General features: G+C 29.9%; 1 protein-coding gene across 1 annotated transcript; it reads right to left on the reverse strand.

Moving 5' to 3' along the window:
• Nucleotides 1-5,310: 5,310 nt before the first annotated feature.
• Nucleotides 5,311-5,760, reverse strand: LOC139885846 (stigma-specific STIG1-like protein 1). Its single transcript, XM_071869601.1, has one exon. The coding sequence runs from the start codon at nt 5,758-5,760 to the stop codon at nt 5,311-5,313; it is 450 nt and encodes a 149-aa protein (XP_071725702.1).
• Between the last annotated feature and the right edge of the window lie 8,436 nt (nt 5,761-14,196).

The following is a 14,196-nucleotide window of genomic DNA, read 5'->3' on the forward strand; positions in this document are numbered from 1 at the left end:
TAACGATCTCAATTAATGTTGTTAACCCAATGTTTATTATATCAAATGAGATGTTAAATTATTATATTATCATGATATTATGATGTATGAATATCTCTTAATATGATATATACATTAAAATATCGTTACAACGATAATCGTTACATATAAGTCTCGTTTCGTAATTCTTGGGTTAGTAGTCTTGTTTTTACATATGTAGTTCATTGTTAACACACTTAATGATATATTTAAATATCATTTTATCATGTTAAATATAGTGTATCAATATCTTAATATGATACATATGTATTTAGTAGACGTTATCATAACGATAATCGTTATATATATCATTTCGAGTTTCTTAACTTAGTAATCTCATTTCTTATGTATATCACACATTGTTAATATACTTAGTGCGATACTTACTCATCATAATCTTATGTCAACCATATATATATGTCTATATATATACCACAACATGTAGTTTTTACAATTTTGTAACGTTCGTGAATCGCCGGTCAACATGGGTGATCAATTGTCTATATGAAACTTATTTCATTTAATCAAGTCTTAACAAGTTTGATTGCTTAACACGTTAGAAACATTTAGTCATGTAAATATCAATCTCAATTAATATATATAAACATGGAAAAGTTCGGGTCACTACAGAAACCCCCACCATCTAACATTATCTAATAGATAATATTGGGTTCCAGTTAATTTAATCACTTATGATTATTGAGGGCTGCTTTATTATTGACCCTGTACAGAACCCCACCATTTTCTTTTCTTGTCGACTGAATCAATGGACTTGCCCTTTAGACTTGGGCCGAATCCTAGTTTTCCTTGTTGGGCTTCCACATTCTGTTTTTTTTCCATTAGGGCTGTACATCTCTTGGTATTGTTGGGCCGTGACCCAAGACAGGTTTTATGATGGATTTGTAGTTAATACTTTAATGATGGTGGCGTTGAGAAAGAATGGCGAGGCACGTGATAATATAATGGATATGGTTACATGATGAACGAGGTGATGAAGATGAATATTATGGGTGTAATGATAATGAAATACGTATAGATCACGATGATGATCGATGTTGATGATGGAGAATCGTTATGATAATGATGCGTATGATCTTGATTAGGATTTTGGTTATGATCAGGATGATTAAGATGATGATAGTAAATTGAAGATGATATGAAGAAGGAGAAGAAACTGTTAATAACGGGATTAAATAAAAATTAGTTTTCGCATATTATCAGAAAAACATGATTGGATCGATGGTTAAGGGTATTAGCGAGTTAGCGGGACGTCGCGGGTTCAAACCCGGACTTGGGCATTTTTTTAGGGATACTCATTTGAGGTAGTTATTACTAATACTCTTATTATTATTATTATTATTATTATTATTATTTTATTATTATTGTTATTATTATTGTTGTTATTATTATTATTATTATTATTATTATTATTATTATTATTATTATTATTATTATTATTATTATTATTATTATTATTTATTATTGAATGTTATTAAGTAAGTATTATTATTACCAATATTAGAAATAAGATTATTAGTATAATTAATATTATTATCATTATTATTATTACTATAATATATTATTATTATTAATATGAGTATTAGTATTATGATTATCATAAGTATTATTATGGTGACCACTATTACTAAAAGTATCATTATTATTAATAATAGTATTAGAATTATCATTTAACATTAATATTGGTATTATTATTAAAATTTCTATTAAAATCATCATTTTTATTAAAAGTACCATTATTATTTAAAATATTATTTCTATGAAAATTAACATTTTTATCTTATCATTATTATTATTTTTATTAAAATTATTATTATTACTAACATTACTTTTATTATTAGTATTATTATCAAAACTATTAATATCAATATCATTACTAAATCTAAATAATTTTAGTATTATTATTATTAGCATAAAAAGAAACAAATTTTTATTTATTATTATTGATATTATTTTACCAAATAAATAGCCATATAAAAATATATTTAAAACATATCACATAACAACATTAATATTTTCATAATAAATACTAATTATTTATCTAAAGTATATAAAATAAGTATAGTTAATTTAGTTATTAATGAAATATATAAGTTACTAAAATAACAATTAATAATAAAACATAAACTTGTTCGATTACGATTATATGTTTTAATATATATAATTGATATAGGTTCGTGAATCCGAGGCCAAGCCTGCATTGTTCAGTGTCGTCGTATGAATATTTTTACTACAAAATATTGTATTGTGAGTTCATTTGATTCCCTTTTGCTCTTTACATTTTTGGGACTGAGAATACATGCGCTGTTTTTATAACTGTTTTATTAAATGTTTTTGAGATATATTTTTTTGAACTGAGAATACATGAAATGCTTTTATAAATGTTTGATGAAATAGACACAAGTATTCAAAACTACATTCTATGATAGAATTATTTGGATTCAGAGGTTCGATTTCTATAAAGATTGTATTATCGACCATCGGTGAGATGATTTTGCATTGCACGACGCATTAGCTACCGAAATGGTTCGATTTAGTAGTTAGTAACGGTGAGATGATTTTGCATTGCACGACGCATTAGCTACCGTTTTAGCTACCCTCGGTGAGAAATTTTTGCATTGCACGATGCATTAGCTACCGTTGTAAGATTTTTTATCGGTGAGATGATTTTGCATTGCACGATGCATTAGTTACCGAAATGGTTCGATTTAGTAGTTAGTAACGGTGAGATGATTTTGCATTGCACGACGCATTAGCTACCGTTTTAGCTACCCTCGGTGAGATGATTTTGCATTGCACGACGCATTAGCTACCGTTGTAAAATTATTTACGGTGAGAAATTTTTGCATTGCACGATGCATTAGCTACCGTTATTGAAATTATATTGTATTAACTACCACGGTGAGATGATTTTGCATTGCACGACGCATTAGCTACCGTTTGTGAGTTGTTTTGAAAGGTTCCAGTGTTCTTCATATGAATGATTTTATAGCAGGAGTAGATCTGCACAGATTGTTTTCTAAATATGAGTATCTTGTGGTCTATTATATGGTTGGAAATGATTGATTATAATAAACTAATGAACTCACCAACCTTTTGGTTGACACTTTAAAGCATGTTTATTCTCAGGTATGAAAGAAATCTTCCGCTGTGCATTTGCTCATTTTAAAGATATTACTTGGAGTCATTCATGGCATATTTCAAAAGACGTTGCATTCGAGTCGTTGAATTCATCAAGATTATTATTAAGTCAATTAGAGTTGGATGTATTATAAAATGGTATGCATGCCGTCAACTTTCGATGTAAAGAAAGTTTGTCTTTTAAAAACGAATGCAATGTTTGTAAAATGTATCATATAGAGGTCAAATACCTCGCAATGTAATCATATGTTATTGTATTCGTCCTTATGGATTAAGACGGGTCGTCTCAAGTGATGCAGTTTTTACATAGATATTTGCAACGTTAATCACTTGTAAAAGTCATTAAATTAGATAAAGCACAACTCTAACTTTAACCATAACAATCAGAACACATAAAGGTATAAACACATTACTTACTTTTTTGGTTGATAAAATCACGGTTTCAATTTGCAAAACTTTGGAATCATCTTCGGCCTGAAAAAAATGAATGAGATGTACACAAACATCAGATTAAATTCGAAACTCAATCTATTGAATCCATTGTAAGAGCAAGAACCAATTATAAAATTATAACACGATTATCTAGGGTTTTATACGGTACGATAAGCAACAAAATCAATGTTTACTGAAACACGAGATACACAGTTAGTATAAGCATATAGCATCGTTAACACTATACATGCCATCGAAATCGTCGAAGAAGGGGAGTATCGCCCATCGAAAAAGGAAAATCGATGATATTGAAACACCAAATACCGATTTAGTATAAACATATATCATCATTAACAACAGACATCGTAATCATCGCAGAAGGAGTGCAACTAACCTTTGTTTTTCAAATAAACGATTATGCTAGAACAACGATTGATCAACGAAATCGACCCGCAAACATTATTAGCCCTAATGTTTGTTAGAAGTTAGAACTGAGGATCCGAATAGGTTAAGAGGTCCGCGTCTTTTTTTTTTTTTTTTTTAGAGGTATTAAGGGTATAAAATTAATTAAGAAATACTTATTGAGTTATAATTAGATCCAATGGTTTAGAGATAGGGGTAGTGGTTTAATCTAATGGTGTAGATTAAGAGTTGTTGTTAATAATAATATCTCAATTAGGACTTTATTATAATGTACAGAGGAGATTTATCAAAATAGATAAATATATGATTATTTATTTACTGATTAATTGATTCATATAGTTATCTTAAAAAATTATACCATTCGTTATCCGTAATTGATGAAATAACATACCCCTCAACTCAAAGTAAAGACACTTCTTTCTAATTCAACCATTATTAGCGTCACCTCTAAATATGTGAACTTTGGATGGGTAAAACCGAGTAAACAAAAAGTTAACAAAACAGGAAAGAGATCGAATATACTATGGTAAAAAAATATAAAAATGTGTGATGTGCAAGAAACATACATGTGTTTGATAGACGACTTTTTATAGGTAACTTACAATATATGAAACACACATAATTTTCCACTCTCTAATCGCTACGCAAACGATTCTTAGCTGGAATTAAGGTTTCATGAACATGCTTTCATCTTTGCTTGCCACATATAGCAACCTCTTCGCACATTTCTGTTGCTTAATTACATCTTTTTCCAACTTAATTACATGTTTTCTCTAATAAGTAATTTCTTCGATATTATAGATGCCTTAATGGGTTTAATTCATATATAAAAGTTAGCTCAATTACATACCTTCAACTAAACCCTTTAATTAGGCTAATGAGATATCAAATAAAGTCATAATGCAATTTAATTAGTCGACATTATTCGTTTGTTTATTGAAACCATTCTGGCGATATTAAGCATCTCGATATACAATTCGTAACACTTGTAGTGACCATAAAACTAAATAATGCAATAATGATTCAAAACTGAGTATTTGATTACATACAGGAAACAAGTCAAACAACACAAATTAACATTATAAATAATTAGTATACAACATTTTGGGGTGACCATGCAGAACATGAACAGGGTCATTATTGATAGCATAATTTAGTTGCCTATGAACAATTAATTAATGTAAAGTATAAAGTATAAAGATGATGATATATATGATTCATCAAGTATCAATAAACCTCTCAACTTAACACACATACGTACGAATCAGGATGGAATAATTAGGCGTAATTGCAAAGACCGTAAATGCAATAACCTCCGGGCATACATTTATTCCCACACGACCCGCAATGCCTCTTGTCATAAGCCAAATTCACACACTCCCCTCTGCAACACGAGCTCGTAAATTTGCACTTATTCTTGCACGCTCCACAGTTATGTTTATCCTCGCTTAAATCCATACATTTGTTGTTACAACATGTCGAGTTTTTACCTTCTAAGATGTAACAAATCTCGTCGTCTTTCTTGCAATGGTCCGCAGCTCTAGGGTTACTGTTTTCGGCTAGAAACCTACTCACCCTTTTCGGAAATGTGGGCCCTGCTAATGTCCGTGGACCAGTTATCGTCGTTTCTTGATTGTGAACCGTGGTGTAAGAGATGGTAAGGGTCATTGCTATGGCTATCGCCATAGTGGTGGCGATCATGAAGATTATTTTCATGATCGTCATCATTATAATATTGTGATATTGTGATTGAGAAGAATTAGTTACACAATGAACTTTAAAAAATCTATCAATGTGAAGTATTTGAAGTCTTCTTTTTTTCTTTCTTTTTTGAAGAGAGGTGAGGTGGGATTATAGTTAGGGTTTGGAAGTTTATATAGGGTGACCGGAAATGGTGGGGGTTGACCGACTAGGATCGAGGAGGAAGGCTTGTGGGTGCGGTTAAACATTTGAGTTGAATGAGAAACAGGGTGAACATTTATTTACTCCGTAATATTTAGAATAAATTGTGTCAAACCTACGTAGATTATATTTTAGTTAAGTTAACGAATTATATATACATGGAAACTGCAAGTATAAGTTGATTGTTGTTTAAGAAGGTAACACTCGCTGGAATTAATTTTATATGTTCTAGAATATAATATAATGTAAAATATATAAAACTATATATATATATATATATATATATATATATATATATATATATATATATATATATATATATATAGGATAGGATGTCAAACTGGCAAAGTCAAAGGTTATTTAAAGAAGCTTGCGAGTATAAGTTATTTATACTTCAAGAGGAGCCGTCTAATAATAATAGATGAATTTGATTATAAAATTAACTTGAACCATTTTAACGAGGATGGACGCTATGTGCTTTAACTCGGTAAATGAATTGACCTTGAAGAAACGCGCAGTCAAAAAACATATATTCACTGCATTTAATCATAAATCATGGATAAATCATGGATTTTATACTTATTGCATAAATAATAGTAGCAGTGACCAGTTTTATTCATTTATTCATGACATACTTCTTAAAATTAGTGTTGTGCCACATCACGTTAACTCATCATTTTTTTATCATCAACTCATCAAATTTTACTAATATCCATGACATATCATTCTCACCAAACATGAACTAACTAAATTAAATAATTATATACCTATATCTAAAAGTTATAGGCAAAATGAATAGTACTATTTCTTTTTTCTACTTTTCGCAAACTTAACCACCTAACTTAAATTGAACTCCCACTTTATACGTATATTTTTTTTTCAACTTTCACAAACTTAGCCCCCTAATTTTTATTAAAATACAAATGGAACACCCACTTTACTAACTTTTTTTTTTTACTAATATTCAATTTTCAAAACTTAACCCCCTAACTTTTATTAAAATACAAATCGAACTCCCACTTTATACTTAAATTTTTTTCAAATTTCACAAACTTAACCCCCTAACTTTTATTAAAATACAAATCGAACCCCCACTTTACTAACTTTTTTTTTAAAAATAAAACCCGAACGCTAAAAGAAGCAACTTTCACAAAAGGAACAACCCTTCAATGTTAGATGTCGAAAAAAATTCTTTTTTACAAAATAGATCAAGACTTTTTTTTAACTCGCATTCAAAACGGAGCCCCCGGCGCGAAGCGAGGGCTCCACAACTAGTTAAATCTATTTACAAATAATATTGCATGATGTATAAATTTGAGCCCAAGTACATTCTTATGTAATCCTAATTCATAATTATTACTTGTAATAATTTATTTATATTTGAACTATCCTTAATACACCGTTCACGATTTAAACCGTTATCGCGTACCGTAAAATTTTTGAGACTTGCAGTTTTGCGTGTAGCCTTTTAGTGGCCAAAATAGAAGAAATAAAACTTCCAGAAACCCCCTTTTTAGCCCTCCAAGTCGTGGCCCTATTGGAGGGGGGTGTTTGTGCATTATTTTGAAACTTGTTAAGTATTTAAAGGCAACTAAACTCTAAATCTAATTAAAAACACTGCCTCTTTTCTTTCCCTGACATACTAGTCGACACCCACCACCATGGCTACGAAATTTTCATCACCATCTTCATCCAATCTTCATCAATTAATTCTTTGATCATTAAATTACTTGCATAATCGCGTTCTACTCGATCTCCTCTATCTAATACCACTTGCAATTGATCGATTTGGGTTAAAATTCTATGAACCCTAGTTTTTATAAATATGATTTTGATGTGATTTCATAGTGTTTGATGTCAATTGCTCAAGTCTATACGCATATATTTAAGTTGCATGTGTTAAACTGTTCGTTTGATGTGATTGGTTAAACCCGAATTTGATTTGCATGATTACAGAAACTTGACTTTTATGAATGTTAAATATTATAATATATTCAGAATCCTCTCGAAAACCTAATAATTTTAGGCTTTGGATTTGCGTATTTTCGTTACCGTATGTGTAAGTTATGATTAAACAAAGTTTTGTTGATGAATCTGTGAATTATTCGAATTCTGGAAAAATAGGCATGAAATTGAGTTATATACTGATCATAATTGTGTAGAGAATTCAAAAACATTCAATTTAGACTAGGATATCATGTTATTTGAAGTTGTAATGCTCACGTTATGCTTGATCGAACGTTCATGACAAAACTGATTTGCTCGGTAACTTCAACTAAATTCTATATTGAATCAAGTCTTTGCATATCTGGAAAATTCATATGGTGTAGATAACTTTTCAGCTAGGCCTTGTGTTGTATGGATTGGTATAGCTTGTGTAATGTGCGTGCAAAAACGATAACATGTATTCTGTCCAAATCTGCTACGTATGCACCTTTAGCTCTATAAGTTGACTTGTGCATAACTTGATCTTCTGGATATTTAATCTTTGTATGATATGTGACCAAAGTCTAGTTTATAGTAACCCTTGAAACCTGATACATTATGCACAATAAGGCCAAAGATTTGATAACTACAGAATTGAGCTGAAACAGAACGTCTAACTTTACGGAATAAACTGTACCAATTGGATAAATCAATTCCTCTCATCTTTTGATATGTGTTAGTTTAGCTTTTCCTTGAACCATGGCCACTGACCTTGCTTGATTTGCATGCTCCTAGCTCCGGTTATGACCATTTTGAGATTGATGCGCATATTGAAACTGATTTCATGCAACGTGTTTTGTGAATACGATTATGTGTTTCGTGCTAAGGATATAATTTTGAACTCGTGAATGGTTATAGGTTGACTATTGAAAATTTACATGTCTTAAGTGGAACTTGTTGGTCATATGTTCATATGTGACTTAGTTGCACACTACTTAACGTGCTGTATGACAACAAAATCGGTAATCGACGAAACTATAAACCGAAACTGAAAATGCATGATATGAACCAAGTTTGATTATTTGACCAACATTTGACATGAACCTACTGATGTGTTGACTTTAGTTGACCACTTTGACCAAGTTTAACTTTTGTTTGACCTTGGTTGACTTTTGTTAACTTGCATGAACTAGTTGACTTTTACTTTGAAACGCGTCGGTCTGAGCAATAGGACAACTTACTCTATGAAACCACTATTGTATAAGATACAAATATTGACCAACCTTAATACGTATACCTAGGTTGCATTACTCGAAAGTAAACCGTACAAGCTATTTCACTTACTTTTCATTCCGAGCTTTTCAAAGGTGAGTCTACAGTCCCACTTTTTACATATTTTCTGGGATGAGAATACACGCTGTTTATAAATGCTTTTACTTTTGACACGAGTACTATTATACATATTGAGTTATTGTTCACAAAGCCCCTAGTTTGAATACTTTTATTACCTTTGGGTAAGCACAATTTAGATGGATGGATCCGTTAGGTTAGACAAACCTCCCCCTACTATAAATGTGGTGCATTTACTTTGAACTGTTTGTACACTCGAACAAGTGTATACATTTTTATGGGATAAAGGATAAGTGTAATGTATATTATATGCAGGTCTTTATGCTAGTATTCAAGTACTCATGGATGTATGTACATTTTGCAACGTTTGGGTTGTGCTTATTGAAATCTCGTGGTCAAATGCAAATGAACTATTTTTCTGAATGATGTTTTTCAGATACTATTTTACGTTACTTAAAACTGTGGTTTACAAACAATAGAAATAAAACTTGACATGGTGTTGTCTATGAACATTTGAAACTTGACATGATATTGTCTACAAACATTTGAAACAAGACATAGTGATGTCTACAAACTTTAAATATGAAACCTTTGTGGCCTCATACGTTGCAATTGGTTACTTAAACTTGTGTTTTACAAGCAGGAGAAACAAAACATTTTTTTTATGTCATACACAGCTGAAACTTGACATTGATGTTAACAAACAGACTTAAACTTGACAAAGGTTGTCTGTAAACTTTTAATGTTAAACCTTGGTGGTCTTTCGCTAATAAACATTTTCTAAAAATTGTTTCCTAAACATACTGTATTGTTTACTTAAACATGTAGATTCACTCAACATTATTGTTGACTCGTTTTGTGTGTTTATTCTCAAGTATTTATTGTTTCCGCTGTAGAACTTTGTTGTTACATAGAATTCAAGCCAAGCACTGGGACCAGAGTTAACATAGCCGTTAATGGACTTTGACGGGATGTTAAAATAACCCTTTTACTTCATTCACTAAGAATGTAATTCTTCCAAATAAAATAGCTATTACGTATAGTATTGTCTATAATATATGGGTGATGATAATCTACTTACTTATTTATAAATTCACTTAGAATATGTATTAATGACTTTTACTCTTCACAATCAAAAAGTTAAGTGGATTTGTCATCACCCTACATACAATAAAAAACGATGCCAGTAAGTGTCAGGGTCACGACCCATTTTACTTTGACCCGACCCATGATCCATTTAATATTGACCCGATTCTTGACCCATGTATCCGACTCGTTATTCGTTGCACTTATCTCAGCTACACTGGGAAATCTAAAAACTCAACTAAACTTTTTTCAGTTACGAATTTAATTTGAACGAGCGGAGAATGTCTAAGCATTGCTGCGGAAAATATCATTCCATATCTTTTTTGTTATTTTTATTTTTTTGAAAAGCAGTTTGAGATCATCTAGGGGGACTAAACCACCCACACAATCATCTCCTGCAGTTACATAACCCGCTCCCAACTGAAGCTCTGAAAGATGTTAGCAGACTTTTGGATTGTTCTCATTAATTAGTGGTCACTTGGCATGTCCATTTTTTTTGAACGGCATATAACAACCCTCATTTTTCCCTTCTGAATTTACCAAGTTGTTCTTAGGGTTTCAATGTCATACTCTGTGTATTAGCATTAGGGTTGTTATCCGGATATAATAAATAAAGTAATTAATACTAAAACTCTAATATTATTTAAAACCCTAAACCTAACCCATACATTAAATATTAAACCCTAATACCATTTAATATTTAATATTAAACCCTAATACTAAAATAATAATATAAACTTTATGTAATAATCTTAAATGGTGACAATTATAAAATTAAAAACTAATTAGAACTAAATTAAGAATTTATAAAAGTTAGGGACTAATAATTAAATAAAATGTATTTAAATAAATGTAACCTTAATAATAATAATAATAAATTTAATAAAAAAATATATAAAGTATATAAATAAATATATAAGTGCCGGAAAAAATAATAATAAAATAAATACATACTAATTAATATAAATCGGCTAATGAAAAAAAAATAACTTAATCACTAAGTTAACCACTAGTCATAATCTAATCCTAATTCCTAACCCTTTTATCTCAAGAAAACCTTGATCTTCAAGTAATTCTAGTGGGATTAGGACTTCCAAAATTCATCTATAAAAAGCCTCATGATTCTCCATAATGTACACCACAAAAATAATCACAAAAATATCCCTTTTGTTGCTGCATTAGTCGACAGCCATTCCAGCCTTTTTCTTGTTTTCTGTCAATTTCCAGCCACAAAAACTGAAGCCTTTCCATTGTTGCTGCTGTCCTTTTTCTTACTGCTGCTGTTCGGTTTATTCAACACCACAAACACACTCCTTTTCTTAAATCTTTACTCCTAAGGTACTAGCTATAGCTCTAGTTTAATTATGTACTTTACATATACTATACCTACAATTATTATTATTAACAAGTATTGATAGTGAACATGGATTAAAAGTAATGAATAATTGTATGTTGCATATGAACTTAATTTATTATGGTGGTATTATGAATATTATTATGATGATTATGATAGTAAAATAAAAGATTATGTCTTTGATATGAATTTATGAACATGAATTTAAATAAACTTATAAAGATAATGATGAACAAGTTAGATGATTAATGAAAAAGTTGAAAGTATGATTAGTTATTATGTTGAAAAGGTTATGAATGAGGTTAAGAGTTATTAGGATATAATTTAGTTATATTGTTTATGTAAATTAATATGAACTTGTAGATATAAAACTTAAATGGATAGTAATTGTGGTTAGTAAAGATTAGTGATAATATATGAAAAGGATTACGTATGAGATTTAAAGAGTGATAAAAGAGTAATGGTAACCTAGTTAGTAAGTTAATAGGTCATGGTTATGGTTAATGGGTTTAGTTGTAAAATATGAAAGTGTATTAGTAAATAATAATGATTATGATATAGATTATGAAAAGGAATTGTTTATGTAATAAAGATTAGGGTTATAAGTTTAGATAATACATATGGATAGATAAAGATTATGAATTGATTATGGCTAAAAAAGACTACTAGTTATTATGTTAAAAAAAAAAAAACTTATGATTTTATGATAAAACTATTACTTTAAGATAATGATAATTAGGTTTATGATTTTATGTACGAGAGAAGATTGGTAAATAATAATGATAATGGTACACATGCATGCATGCATGCATACGTACGTATGTGCATGTATACACTGTATGTATATGTGTGTGTGTATATGTAAATATTTACATACGTGTATATGTATGTGTATATATGTATGTATATGCACGTGTGTATGTATGTATGAATGTGAATTATGTAGTATATATGGTTAGTAAAAATAATAAGAAAAGTAATAAGTATATATATATATATATATATATATATATATATATATATATATATATATATATATATATATATATATATATATATATATATATATATATATATCATCTTACACTATTATATATGTAACACATACACCTACTATATATATATATATATATATATATATATATATATATATATATATATATATATATATATATATATATATATATATATATATATATATATATATATCATATAGTTATAAATACATATATGAATAATAATAATAAAGAATACATATGTAGGTATCACGTAGATATAATTATATACGTAACATATAATGATAGATATACATAGTGATTAATTAAAGTAAATAATAATACTATTATTAAGTATAACTTATACACTTAATTACATAGTAACACTTAATAACACTAAGTATATTAATACTTATATAAATATAACTTTTCTCGAGAACGGTCACTGTTAATATAGTTTACTATATTAATAAACAAACTTTATGTCTATTAGACATTAACTAATTAAACATTATATCTCTAGGTTGAGATCTCCGTGTTCAACACTCCGATCATATAACTTGCGTGGAAAATCTATCTGCTATTGAGGTGAACTTCATAGCCCCTCTTTTTACTATTTCTTAACAGTTTTATAACTTTGGGGTGAGACACATGCTTTTAAACTGTTTTACGCTTAGACACAAGTACTCAAACTTTATTTTGATCAGTTCAAACTGTTTGCTAACATGCTTTGATTCATGCTTAATCCCTACCATGATATCGTTAATTACTGGATTTTGGTAAGCTTAGTTATTGTGATAGCGCTATTGAGGGTGACGTCTCTATCCGGATGACCGCTGGTCAATGGATACATAATAACGATGAACGACACGAACGTGATGTGTTTAGGGTAACTAATGGTTAGTATCGATATCATATACACCAGCACTACTACCGAACTGATTAAACCGCTTATTTAAATCTTGTAGTCTAAAACTTGTTATAATTATTAAACCTATGTTGTTCACTCAACCATTTTGGTTGACACTTTAAGCATGTTTTGTCTCAGGTGAAAATTGTTAAAGACTATTTGCTATTTGGGCTTTGCTGCTTTTGGAGTCCGCATATATACATTCATATTATTGCATTAGAACATTAAAGTATACAATTGTAATGACTTAGTGCTTTCCGCTGTTTTGATACATTGGTTTATATTAAAAACATCTCATATAGAGTCGTTCTCGTTTATACATACTTGTGTTGTGATATTGTGAAGTCATATTACCCCGGCCCTATTTGGGGGGTATGACACGGCAAGCTTGCATCAGGGTATCATTTATTTCAACAACACTCATCATTTGCACACACACACACGTTTGGGAGGAAACCCGAGTAACATTACAGGAACCCGATCCTTTAACCATCCCGAGGGGCAGGCGGACCGGGTTTTAATCCTGAATAAATCCGGGAGAAAACTCCCCTAGGGTCAATTTGGATATCTATATTTCAGGCAGATTAATTAATAGGATGGGCAGAGCGAGGCTCGAACCCATGACCTAACCCCCAGTCCCA

Source organism: Rutidosis leptorrhynchoides, chromosome 1, assembly GCF_046630445.1.
Source record: "Rutidosis leptorrhynchoides isolate AG116_Rl617_1_P2 chromosome 1, CSIRO_AGI_Rlap_v1, whole genome shotgun sequence".
Taxonomy (NCBI): domain Eukaryota; kingdom Viridiplantae; phylum Streptophyta; class Magnoliopsida; order Asterales; family Asteraceae; genus Rutidosis; species Rutidosis leptorrhynchoides.